The sequence below is a fragment of the Oryctolagus cuniculus genome, chromosome X (assembly GCF_964237555.1).
Source record: "Oryctolagus cuniculus chromosome X, mOryCun1.1, whole genome shotgun sequence".
Classification (NCBI taxonomy): domain Eukaryota; kingdom Metazoa; phylum Chordata; class Mammalia; order Lagomorpha; family Leporidae; genus Oryctolagus; species Oryctolagus cuniculus.
The window spans coordinates 74310992-74324960 of NC_091453.1; the positions used below are offsets into that span (position 1 = coordinate 74310992).

A 13969-nucleotide genomic window follows, 5' to 3' on the forward strand; every position below is an offset into this window, starting at 1 on the left:
GATAACACCACTTGGCTTGTGGTTTTCCAAAAAGTTGGATACTGTAAATTAACACAGAGTGATTTGACATAAACAAAAAAGAAATTTTAATTGTAAATACTCTGGCTGACATCAACAAAAAGTGACAGTTTCTTTCTCTAACCTATTTTCTGCTTCAGCTTAGTTTCCATGCATCAAGGTTTTAAATTTTAATGAAACCTGTTCTCTTACCTATACTCATTGCTTGACTCCAATTACTCCAGAGTTTGTCATCCTCATAGCATAACTTATTTGTTTTGACTCTTATTCTGACTGTATTCAAAGTATCAGGAAGAACACCAGGGACCATGAAACAAATTGTATCCTTAGATAGAAAATAAAAATACACAAGAGATATTACTAATTTATTCAGTCTTTGCAATTGAATCATAATATAATTATCTGCCAACTTCTGTATATGATTAAGACTTGGATTGTAACGCAAATTATATGACTTCAACTCCTAAAAAAGTTGGCAACAATCCACAGAACAAAGTAGTTTTGTTTTTCTCAAAGCAGTTTAAATTTACACTATGATTGCCCTGTCCCAACTCCAATTGCTTTGTCTAAGTACAAATAGCTGAAGTTTAATTTACTGACCTCCGTGTTTCTTTCAAATTCTGAATCCTGACATTTGGCCTCTTCAACCTCGAAAGAAGAAAAAAATGACTCTCTTAAAAAACATATTTAAAAAAATCAGTTAGCTATTTCTACTAAGCTTTACTTTTATCCCATTAAAAGAAGATCACATACAGTGAAAGAAGGTTGGCCTTTTTAGTAAATGGTGGTGGATCAATTACATACCCACATGGGAAAAAAGGAATCCCAACCTCTACCTTACACTAGTCACAAAAGCAATTCTACATATATTGCAGATCTAAATGTGAAAAGTAAAGTCAATGAGCAAATAAATACATAGACACAGCAAACTTTAAGAGCAAAACAGATCATCATGACCATGACAAAGAAAAATATGTAAATAGGATAAAAAATGCCTTATTTACCAAAAAGGGAAATTCTTTATAAAGTTGACTATCTTAAAATTTAAAACTTCTGTTCATCAAATGACAGATGAAATATTACCTACTGAGGAAATAAATAGGTAAATCACAAAGTGAGAGAACACATTCACAATTTCTGATGCACTTGCATATATATTTTTTTCCTATAAATTATTAGGAAAAAGAAAACCCAATAGAAAAACTGGCAAAACACTTGAAGACATTTCACAAGAGGTTACACAAACTGTCAATAAACTAATGAAAAAGTGCTCTGGGGCTGGCATTGTGACTTAGTGGGTTAAGCAGCACCCCTGCAACACTGGCAACCTATATGGGTGCCAATTCAAGTACCGGCTACTCCACTTCCAATCCAGCTCCCTGGTAATGTGCCTGAGAAAGCAGGGGAAATGTCCCAAGTCCTAGGGCTCCTGCACCCATGAGGGATACTCAGATGAGGTTCCCGGCTTCTGGCTTCAACCTGGCCTAGCCTAGGCTGTTAAGACCATTTGAGGAATAAACCAGCAAATGGAATATCTCTGTCACTCTCCCTCCAAATAAATATATGAATCTTCAAAGATAATAAACAAATCTGAAAAATTAACTAAATAAATCTTTTAAAAATTCTAAGTATTCTTATGACATATGCAAGGGTACCTTGAAAAGTTCATGGAAAAATAGAATTAACAGATAAACTTATTTTGGTACAAAAAATTTTGAAATGCATTCATACAAAGGGTCTTCATAAAGTTCTTGGGAACTGAGTATTATGAGAAAATGAGGCAGGCATTTCAAAATTTTTCTGTGAACTTTTGGAAGTCCCCTTGCATATATGCCCAATTGAAATGTAAGTACAAGTGCACAAGACAGACACACAAATGTTCATAAAAACTCTATTAATAAAATCCCAACTAAAACTATAAAAATATGTACCAATGGAAGAATAGATAACTAAAATATAGCATATTCACACAATGGAATGAATGCAATGAGAATGAACCATCTAAAACTATAGGAAACAGTATTAGTGAATCTTATAAACTGTTGAGAGAAAGAAAGAAAATACACTTTGGATAATTTCATTTACATAGTTTTCAAAGTAACAATAAAAATATGTATGGGATTAGAAGTCAGAAAAGCAGTGGTTCTCTGAGAGAGGAGAAAGGGGTCATGACTGGGCTTTTGGTGTGCTGGTTAATCATTTGTGAAAAATCATGAAACAAATCATGATTGGTGTGATTTTCCTATTCTGGACTATACATCAATAAGCAGTTTTGAGAAAGAGCAAGACTAATCTCCTTTGTTAAGAATATAAGGTAGGAGGCTGGCATTGCGGTATAGTGGGTAAAGTTGTTATCTGCAATGCTGGCATCCCTGGGCACTGGTTGGAGTCCTGGCTGCTCCACTTCTAATCCAGCTCCCTAATAGTATGCCTGGGAAAGCAGCAGAGGATGGCCCAAATGCACGTGGGAGACCTGGAAGAAGCTCCTGGTAACTGGCTTTGGCAGCCCTGGCCATTGTGGCCATTTGGAGAATAAACCAAGATCTCTCTCTCTCACTCTCTCTTAACTCTGCCTTTCAAATAAATAAAAAAAAAAAATCTTAAAAAAAAACTGCCTTTAAAAAAAGAGTATAAGATATAAAAAATGACTGAGTAGGAGAAAACAAAGTATAATGCAAAATTCCTCTCCACATAGTATAAGTCACTTTTTATCTAGTTTACAGATACTAATCAGTTACTTAAATGTATTTTGAACAAAAATAATTTTTAAAAAAAATCAATGCATGAATATTTGTATTCCTTAATTTACATACTCAACATCAAAGAAACATTTTGTTTTAAAAGATTTATTTATTTGAAAGGCAGAGTTACAGAGAGGCAGAGAGAGAAAGAGGTCAGTCTTCCATTTGCTGATTCACTCCCCAAATGGCTACAACAGCCAGAGCTGGGCCAATCCGAAGCCAGGAGCCAGGAGCTTCTTCCAGGTCTCCCACACGAGTGCAGGGACCCAAGCTCTTGGGCCATCTTCACTGCTTTTCCAGGCCATAGCAAAGAGCTGGATCAGAACTAGAGCACTTGGGACTGGAATTGGCGCCCATATGGGATGCCGGCACTGTAGGTGGTGGCTTTACCCGCTATGCCACAGCGCCGGCCCCCAAAGAAACATTTAAACATAGGGAAAAGATCAGATACCTAGCCATTAATTTTGGGATTCAATTTCATTCATTAAAAGGTTTCCTATCAGCATTTGTGACAAGCTTAAAAGCCAGTAGAATGAATAAGGGTGACTTTTTTCAATATTTCATACAGAGGTAGAGAAAAAGTCACCCAGGGCTGAATGTGTCCCACTGCTGGCCATTTGGAATCACAGGCCTGTTGGGGAATCACAAGTATCAATCAACCCTTGAGGGATAAGGGTGAAGACTAACGGATCTTCCTACCCTGGACCACCACCCAAGTCGAGAAATTCCAAAGTTAACAAAACACTATGTAGATTTACGTCTCCAGGCTCTTGTCCAAATGTAAATCCTCTTGCATAGATGATCAGTTACTCAGATGACTCTGAGAATTAAAAGTAAGGCAAGGGCACAGAGCACCAAGTAGATAGCAGGGATGGGATAGGGTTGGAGGGAGGTGGGCATGTCAAAAACAAGTTGTTTTGTTCTTTGTGATTCTGTTATAAGCTTCATCGTGCCACAGGCCCCATGTGTTGGCACCCGTTTATGTTCCAGCTTACTTCCTTCTCTTAAATGTTATTACCACACAAAATAATTCCTCAAATATTCTTGAAAAAAAATAAAAAAAAGTCTAACTAGCAGAGCTTGAAATCAGTGAGCACACAAAAAGCTCATGACATTCTAAGGGGAGGAAGCAGCTGGCAAACATCTGCTAGGAAAGAGAGCATTAAACTCAAGTGTATAAACAGATTTAATTCCAAATAGACTACAGTTCTGTAAATCATAACTTCCATACTGTATGTGCTTTCTTCATTTCAGAAGTCTGTAAAAAACAAAAGCAACTCTATTCAACAAGACTTTATTAAGCAACGATTGTGCACATGGTGTACATACAAAGTAGTCTTGGTCAAATTTTAATACATGGGGGGCTGGCGCTGTGGCGCAGGTTAATTTTCCGCCTGCAGCACCAGCATCCTACATGGGTGCAAGTTCTAGTCCCGGCTGCTCCTCTTCCTATCCAGCTCTCTGCTGTGGCCTGGGAAAGCAGAAGATGACCCAAGTCCTTGGGCTCCTGCACCAGTGTGGGAGACCCAAAAGAAGCTCCTGCCTCCTGATCAGCTCAGCTCCGGCTGTTGTGGTCATTTGGGGAGTGAAGCAGCGGATTGAAGACCTTTGTCTCTCCCTCTCACTGTATGTAACTCTACCTCTCAAATAAATAAATAAAATCTTTAAAAAAATTTTTTTTTTATTTTTTTTATTTTTTGACAGGCAGAGTGGACAGTGAGAGAGAGAGACAGAGAGAAAGGTCTTCCTTTGCCGTTGGTTCACCCTCCAATGGCCGCCGCTGCAGCCGGCGCACCGCGCTGATCCGATGGCAGGAGCCAGGATCCAGGTGCTTTTCCTGGTCTCCCATGGGGTGCAGGGCCCAAGCACTTGGGCCATCCTCCACTGCACTCCCTGGCCATAGCAGAGAGCTGGCCTGGAAGAGGGGCAACCGGGACAGAATCCGGCGCCCCGACCGGGACTAGAACCCGGTGTGCCGGCGCCACAAGGTGGAGGATTAGCCTATTGAGCCACGGCGCCGGCTCTAAAAAATTTAATACATGGAGATCAACCCACCATTGAAGCCATACTGACTTACTAGCTGTGTGACCTGTAACAAATTAGTTGTCCTCTCTGAGCCTTATTTTCTCAATAAAATGTAGGCTAAAATACGTACCTATTTCATGAGTTGTTATGGACTTCTCTCTGTCTCCCCCTCTCTTTCACTCTGTCTTTCAAATAAATTAACACATAAAACTTTTTTAAGAAAAAGAAGAAATACTGAGGTGGTCTCCAATGGTTAACAAATACAAGCTTTTGGGGCCGGCGGCATGGCTCACTTGGTTAATCCTCCGCCTGCGGCACCAGCATCCCATATGGGAGCCGGGTTCTAGTCCCAGTTGCTCCTCTTCCAGTCCAGCTCTCTGCTGTGGCCTGGGAAGGCAGTGGAGGATGGCCCAAGTGCTTGGGCCCCTGCACCTGCAACAGAGACCAGGAAGAAGCTCCTAGCTTCTGGCTTCGGATCTGCGCAGCGCCGGCTGTAGCGGCCATTTGGGGCGTGAACCAATGGAAGGAAGACCTTTCTCTCTGTCTCTCTCTCTGTCTATAACTCTACCTGTCAAAAAAAAAAAAAAAAAAAAAAAAAAAGAAATACAAGCTTTGGATTCCAAACTTTGCTTAAATCTTAATTCTATCACTTACTAGAAATATGATCTTAGGAGAAACCAAGTTTTCTCATCTATAAAATGGGGACCACAACAACAGGTCCTAGATCCTTGGGGTTACTGTGAGGACTAAATAAGGCAATCCAGATGCACTGCCTATTAAAATACTAGTACACAGTAATCATTCAATGTGTAATGTTAGCTGCTATTAGTAGCAGGAATAGCAACATACAGTAGATACCATCTGACTCTTCCCAATAGGAATTTATATTTTCACAAGACAGAAGAGGCATACATGTGATCAACTGAAACAGAGAAACATAACTGTGGTAAAGTAAGTACAAGTAGCTGATGTCTCAGGATTTCAGCAGAAGAACACAGAGGCTGGGGGTAGTCAAGTATACTGCAGCTTTCTGATAACTCACTTTGTTATAAATCCAAGTAAATCCTTCTCACCACGTGGAAGCCCTTTTTCTTTCCCATGGGCATGTCTGGTTTCTAGTAGTAATAATGATTAATAGATTTCAGCTTCCAGATTCACCTGCAAATGCCCAGAAGAGCTCTGCTCTGCTGTAGACCTGGTTACTCCTTCTGGAGTTACAGCCTGTCAAAAGTGGCTGAGTTTTTAAAAAATACTTATTTCTTTACTTGGAAGGCAGAGTTAGAGAGAGACTGAGGGAAAGAGAGAAAGAAGTCTTCCATCCACTGGTTCACTCCCTAAATGGCCCCAATGGCCAGAGCTGGGCCGATCCGAAGCTAGGAGTCAGGAACTTCTTCTGGGTCTCCCACCTGGGTGCAAGGGCCCAAGCACTTGGGCCATCCTCCACTGCTTTCCTAGGTGCATCAGCAGAGAACTGGGTCAGGAGTGGAGCAATCAGGACTTGAACTGGTGCCCATATGGGATGTCAGCGCCACAGGAAACAGCTTTACCGGCTATGCCACAGTGCTGGCCCCAAACTGGATGATTTTAATAAGCATTTTGAAAGTTTAATGTTGATCCAAACACTGGTCCTGGTAATTTACTCACTTGTAAGATGCTGGGCTGCTTTAAATGCCAAATATAGAACACTTGCTTTTTTTTAAAGTATCTAACATTTATTTAATTTTTAAAAAATTTATGTGATAGAGTTAGAGAGAGAGAAGGGAAGACAAAGAGGTCTTCCATCTGCTGTTCACTCCCCAAATGACCGCAATGGCTGGGGTTGGGCCAGGTTGAAGACAGGAGCCAGGCGTTTCATCTGGACTTCTCATGTGGGTGGCAGGGACCCAAACAAACACTGCGGCCATCTTCTGCTGCTTTTCCCAGGCCATTAGCAGAGAGCTGGATCGGAAGCGGAGCACCTGAGATACGAACTAGTGCCATTATGGGATGCTTGCCAGTGCTGTAGTCAGCAGCTTTACCGGCTACACCACAACACTAGCCCTTTGGCTTCTAACTTCTAAAACTCAAATGCGCAAAGGGTGCAGGCAGATAGCATGTGAGTGGTGTAGTCCTCATGGGCTGGAGGTACCGTCCTATGGAAATACACTCCTTGAGTAACATGATTTTAAATCTGGGCAAAAATTCAAATTTAATAAACAAACAACACCCCACTTTGTAATCTAAGTAAAATGTGTAAGGGCCTAGTTTGTGACCTCTACTCTAAAACATAGCAATGTGACTGGAGCCTTGAGGTTCTAGCACATTCTGATCAATGCCCACAGGGACCTCTAATTGGCATGCTTTGTATTAGACTATGAATCATACACATGTGCATAATCCAACATATACTGACTATTCATTTAGTGCTTTAGTTGTCTAGAATCTAAGAAAATGGAATAGCCTTACTAGAGCCTCCAAGCACAGATGCTCTTCAACTTATGATGGGATTACATACTATTAATACACTCATTTTAAATTCAAATATTAAGTCAAAAATACATTTACTACCCTTAACTAACCAACCAGTGAAGCTTAGCAGCACCGCAGACTGTACAGTCTGGTTATTTCCCTTCATGAGTTCTGGGCTAATTGGGAGCTGTGACTACCTGCACTGCCCAGAATATAAGAATGGACTGATGGTACTGTGTATCACTAGCCTGGGTAAAGATCAAATCTCAGAATTCACAATGTAGTTTCAACTGAATATGTATCACTTTCACCCCATGAGTTGAACCATCATAAGTCAGAGATTACCTGCATCTACATGATCTGATCCCTACCTACTGTTCTACTGCTAAGACATCTTTTCCAAAATAGACATATTCTGGCCATATCACCCTCGGTTCTGCTTTCTCACACGTTCCAAGCTCAGTCTTGCCTCAAAGCCCTGGAGTCTCCTCTACCCTCAGATCTTTAAGGGAGTTATTTCCTGCTCAGTATTCTGGTTGGACTCAAATGTCATTACTTCAGATGTTCTCCCGACCTAGCATTCCTCCAGGTGTTCCCAGCCACTCTACAACATCACTCCATTTCATTTTTTTAGAGCATTCATGCTTCCTGAGATTAGTGTACTTGTTTACATACTTATTTTCTAGTATGTAAGCTTTCTGAAGAAAAAAAGCTGTTCATTAGTCATCATGTACACTATGTTATCCCCAGCACATAAAACAGTACCTGGTACATAGTAAACACAAAATAAAACTTTGGTGAGCAAAAGAATTAATGAATGGCTTGAATATTGCAGCCAAATCTTCCATCATGCCTTATATTAGAGAAGAAGTTCCACCACGATCATCAGATGACAACTCTCTATATTTCATTGATATTTCAGAGTCAGAAATTCAAATGAAAGAAAATCTCTAAACAATAATCTAAAACACTTACATAGAAAATATCACATGTCTCAGATTGACTGTTATTGACTTCAACTTCATAATATAAGCATCTGCTAGTAAAATTCCGTGGATTCTCCCACTGCACATGTAAGTTATCATTTTGGAAGAAGAGATTTTTAATATGTGGAGGATCAGGTTTCACTGAAAGAAAAAGAAAATATCCAGAGTTTATTTATTTATATACACACATACATAATATAGGGATAATGTTACAAAGTTAAATCAAAATAGGGTTGATGTTCTTTAATAGCCTTACATGATCAGATACATAGTTTCAGAATTTGATTAGCTACAAAATAAGTTGTAGAGGAAGTTTATCTTAAACTGCTTCATAAAATGGATTTAAGGGGAGTCTTTGTGGGTTTCTGGGAAATGGCAGGAACTCTGGCCTGCATCCTGGTTAGAAGCTGGCCCAGGGTGTGATTAAGCTTCAGCAGAAGGAATAAAGAAGGGCTTCAATCCAGATATGCTTCTACTCGATGAGTGACAAGGCACTGGATCCAAGGGTATTCCCCAGCTGTCACTCACTCATGCCAATCAAAGATCACACTTAAAACATTAGCCTAAGCTCTCTGACATGGCTACAACATTTATGCCACTCAAAGACATTATGCTCAATGAAATAAGCTAGTCACAAAATGACCAATACTATATATTCCCCTCATATTTAGATATGAGGTATCTAAAGGAGGAAACAGACAGCAGAAAGGAAGCTGTCAACGAAGGGGAAATCAATGCTTATGGGCACATTTCAGTTTTGCAGGATGAAAATATTCTAGAGATCTGTTGTACAGCACTGTGAATATACTTAACACTACTGAATTGTATACTTAAAAGCATTTGTCGGGGCTGGCTCTGTGGCGCAGTAGGTTAATCCTCCGCCTGTGGTGTCGGCATCCCCTATGGGCACCGGTTCCAACCCAGGCTGCTCCTCTTCCGATCGAGCTCTCTGCTAAGCCCTGGGAAAGCAGTAGAAGATAGCCCAAGTGCTTATGCCCCTGCATCCACATGGGAGACCTGGAAGAGACTCCTGGCTTCGGATTGGCTCAGCTCCAGCTGTTGCTGCTATTTCGGAAGTGAACCAGTGGATAGAAGACCGACCTCTCTGTCTCTCCCTCTCATTGTCTGTAACTCTACCTCTCAATTAAATAAATAAAAATCTTAAAAAAAAAATTTGTGATGATAAATGCAATGTTACATGAGTAGAATCACAATTTGGAATACATTAAAAAAAAAAGAACATCAGCCTGTTCAATTTACTTTTTCAGAAGTCAGCTATTTTTAAGGCCACATAACTGATAATAATGGATGATTTACAGAAAACTTGATGATGTGTACCTTCTAGCTGAGCAGTTTTCTTTATGCCACTATCAAAGTCCAGGAAGAAGTAAAATAAGCCTTAGAACCATTCATCTAGGACAACCTCCCAAACAAGGCAGTGAAAAGAGAAGGGCTTTGCTTCATCTCACCATATTTGGCAAATTACCCTGCCCTCACGCTCGTGGACTGCAAACAGCTGCCATTGGTCTCCTATCAGAATTCACTTTCTTGACTACACGAAGGGGTGGTAAACAGTGTTCTACTCAGACTCAGGAGCCTTTATCAGTAAATCACTTGTATACCACTTAGCCAGATATGAGCTCCCTATTAAGATATTACAACAAATAATGCATATGACTATGGTATTTTGCTTTAGAGATATATAAAAACTTCTTTATATACCTTGTATCATTTGACTTTACAACAATCCTTCAAGGTCAAAGGAACTATATATTCTGTTTTATACATAAGGAACCACTTGCAGGAGAGTTGATATGCCTTGTCCAAAGTGGAGGAGACAAGCCCTCAATCAGATAATTTGTGTTCATGTTTCTAGTATGCCAATACCTGGTTGGCATACCCACATATAGCTATGTTAACTGTTCCAACAAATCCGTGCCTATGCTCTATAGAGCGGTAAGCATTTTGAATATCACCCCTGATTATATCACCTTAAGCCTAAGCTTTTTCTAATGAAGAGGTAAATTACTCAGAAATTATATATCATCATATAAGCATTATCCTCTCAATATCATAACTGTAAAGAGAATAGACCTCAGAGTCAGTGTTCCACTCTTGGCTCTACAACTACTCTAAGTCTCAGTGGAGTCCTAAGTTAACAAGGATAAAATATCTGGCATATGTGTTCAGTATATACTAGAATGTCCAAGTTTGCTTCTTTGAAAAAGATCTCTCAAAGAAAAGTTTATATCAATAGAGCCCCTTGTTTGAGGAAGCTCTTAAGACCAAAATCATAATTTTTATTATTTATATTAATTGTTCAAAAGCTATAACATACTTCTTTCTTTTTTAAAAAAGATGTATTTATTTATTTGAAAGTCAGAGAGAGAGAGAAAGAGAAAGAGATCTTCCATCTGCTGGTTAACTCCCCAGATGGCCTCAATGGCCAGGGTTGGGCCAGACAGAAGCCAGGAGCTTCATCCAGTCTCCCATGTGAGTGGCAGGAGCACAAGTACTTGGGCCATCCTCTGCTGCTTTTCCTTAGGTCATTAGCAGAGAGTTGGATCACAAGTAGAGTAGCTGAGACTCAAACCCGCACCTATATGGGATACCAGCACTGCATGTGGCAGTTTTACCTGCTACGCTATAATGCCAGCCCCGCTATAACACACATTTATTCACATTGCCACAGATGACTTCTTAAACTTACCATGGGAAGCTAAAGGCACTACGTTGAAAGATGGTCTAATTTTTCCTGCATTATCCTTGACCATTATTTGGATACCATGTTGTTCAGCAGTAGAATCCTTCACTTTAGTCAGATCAAATGAACAACCAATGTGTTGACCTTCTCTATAGATGTTTTCACATTGAAGAATTTTTCCCAAGCTGCTGTGCCTACAACATAAAATGGGACAAACTTCTGCATTGCTTTTAACAAGGTTATTCAAGAAACTGGGGCAGAATTTATTGTTATTTGAGAGGTTGAGAGGCAGACAGAGAAATAGATGGAGAGACAGACAAAGACAGAAATAGAGAGTGGTCCCATCCACTAGTTCACTTCCCAAATGCCTGCAACAGCTGAGACTGAGCCAGGGCTGCAGCCCATAGCCAGAAATACAATCCACGTCTCCCACGTGGGTGGCAGGAGCCTAATCACTTGAGCCAACACTGCTGCTTCCCAGAGTCTACATTAAGCAGGAAATTGGAGTCAGGAACCAGGAACTGAACACAGGCACTCTGATGTTGGGCACTGGCATCTTTTTTTTTATTAAATTTTTTTTTAATTTTATTTTGACAGGTAGAGTTATAGACAGTGAGAGAGACAGAGAGAAAGGTCTTCCTTCCATTGGTTCACTCCCCAAATGGCTGCTATGGCCGGTGCTGCGCTGATCCGAAGCCAGGAGCCAGGTGCTTCTTCCTGGTCTCCCATGCAGGTGCAGGGGCCCAAGCACTTGGGCCATCCTCCACTGCCCTCCAGGGCCACAGCAGAGAGCTGGACTGGAAGAGGAGCAGCTAGAACCCAGTGCCCATATGGGATGCTGGCGCCGCAGGTAGAGGATCAGCCAAGTGGGCCACAGTGCCGGCCCCAAAGGCACTAGCACCTTAACCACTGAGTTACATGCCTGCTCCAGGAATTTTTTTTTTAATGACTGAAAGAGATGTCCCTGAAAAGTATTACTTCTTAACAAAGCAAGATAGTTTTTAAAAAAAAAAACAAAACAAAACAAAACAAAAAAAACTCTTTTTTTTACAATTTTGCTCACTTCAAACTCTAGGAAGGAAAGACTATTTCTTTTTCATGAACATTGGTACTGTCAAGAGCTATGGAAACTACAGGATTTCCAATAATTTCCTTTAATGTATAAAAGCAGATGTTCTGAAACCAGCACTGTGGCATAGCAGGTAAAGTGGCCACCTGCAGCATGTTCAAGTCCTGGCTACTCCACTTCCAATCCAGCTCTCTGCAATAGCCTGGGAAAGCAGTAGAGGATGGCCCAAGTGCTTGGGCTCCTGCACCTGCATGGGAGACCCGAAAGACGCTCCTGGTTCCTGACTTTGGATCAGCTCAGCTCCAGCAGTTGCAGTCATTTGGGGAGTGAACCAGTGGATGGAAGATCTCTCTTTCTCTGCCTCTGCCTCTCTGTAACTCTGTGTTTCAAATAAATAAAAATAAATCTTAAAAAAAATCGGATGGAAAAATGACCATTTCGTCCATATACAGTAAATTTTAAAAGAATCACAAATCATTAAAACTATAATAGTATAACATTGTCTTTTTACAAAAAAAAAAAAGATTCATTTATTTATTTGAAAAGCGGAGTTACAGAGAGACAGAGAGATCTTCCATCCACTGGTTCACTCTCCAAATGGTTGTAAAGGCTGGAGCTGGGCCGATCTGAAGTCAGGAACCAGGAGCTTCTTCCGGGACTCCTACGTAGGTTCAGGGATCCAAGTACCTGGGCCATCTTCCACTGCTTTCCCAGGCCATTAGCAGGGAGCTGGATCAGAAGTGGAGCAGCCAGGACTCAAACCGGTACCCATATGGGATGCTGGCACTGCAGGTGGTGGCTTTACCAGCTATACCACAGCACTGGCCCCAATAGTATAATATTCTTAAGTATAAAAGTTTTGCAAAACTATGTTTACAGCAATACTGATACACACACACGGGCATTTCTTTCTTGCTTGCTTTGTTTTTAATTTTAGCTCCCACATATAAGGGAGAATATGCGGTATTTGACCTCTTTGACCTTCCTTTATTAGTGTCCTTCAATCATCGCCAGATCAATGATCCAGAACAGCTTAATTAAAAAATTATTTATTTGGACAGAAGAGTTACAGAGAGAGAGGGGGAAGAGAGAGAGTTTCCATTCGCTGGCTCACTCCCCAAATGGCTGCAACAACCAGGGCTGGGCCAGGCTGAAGCCAGGAGCCAGAACTCCATCTGGGTTACCAGGGGCCTGAGCACTTGGGGCATCAGCCACTGCCTTCCCAGGTGCATTAGAAGGGAGCTGGATCCGAAGTGGAACAGCCAGTACTGGAACCCATGTTCATATGGGATGCCAGCATCACAGGTAGTGACTTAACCTGCTGAGCCACAACACTAGCCCCCAGAACAGCTTTCTAAGTATCTTAATCCACTGGGTGGCTTTACATGCCTCTCATAAGTGGTACTGCTGGTATCTTATTTCCCATTTCACTTCTACACATACCTTCCCTAGTGATTATCCACACCTAGCATAGTACAGGCAGACAGAATGTTTTTTTTTGTTTGTTTGTTTGTTTTTTTTTTTTTTTTTTTTTTTTTTTTTTGACAGGCAGAGTGGACAGTGAGAGGGAGAGACAGAGAGAAAGGTCTTCCTTTGCCGCGGCTGCCGCTGCAGCCAGCGCACCGCGCTGATCCGATGGCAGGAGCCAGGTGCTTCTCCTGGTCTCCCATGGGGTGCAGGGCCCAAGCACTTGGGCCATCCTCCACTGCACTCCCTGGCCACAGCAGAGAGCTGGCCTGGAAGAGGGGCAACCGGGACAGAATCCGGCGCCCCGACCGGGACTAGAACCCGGTGTGCCGGCGCCACAAGGTGGAGGATTAGCCTAGTGAGCCGCGGCGCTGGCAGAATGTTCTCATTACACTTTTTTGTCTAGGCTATCAGAGAACTCAGTTTTTTTTTAACTGGCAGAAGACACAGTCAAGCCTTACATAATCAGCCACAGTGGGAGATGTGAAAAGTTCTGCAGAAAAGGAAGACA

The 13969-nt window shown here is 41.3% G+C and overlaps 1 protein-coding gene across 1 annotated transcript in view; it reads right to left on the reverse strand.

Moving 5' to 3' along the window:
• Nucleotides 1–13969, reverse strand: part of IL13RA1 (interleukin 13 receptor subunit alpha 1) — a 73595-nt gene that overhangs the window by 21749 nt on the left and 37877 nt on the right. The window contains exons 5-8 of the mRNA XM_008272919.4: nucleotides 10929–11116; nucleotides 8208–8359; nucleotides 619–666; nucleotides 211–343 (exon numbers count right to left, since the gene is read on the reverse strand). Coding sequence (XP_008271141.2) covers nucleotides 211–343; nucleotides 619–666; nucleotides 8208–8359; nucleotides 10929–11116 — 521 coding nt within the window. The remainder of the gene's footprint in view (nucleotides 1–210; nucleotides 344–618; nucleotides 667–8207; nucleotides 8360–10928; nucleotides 11117–13969) is intronic.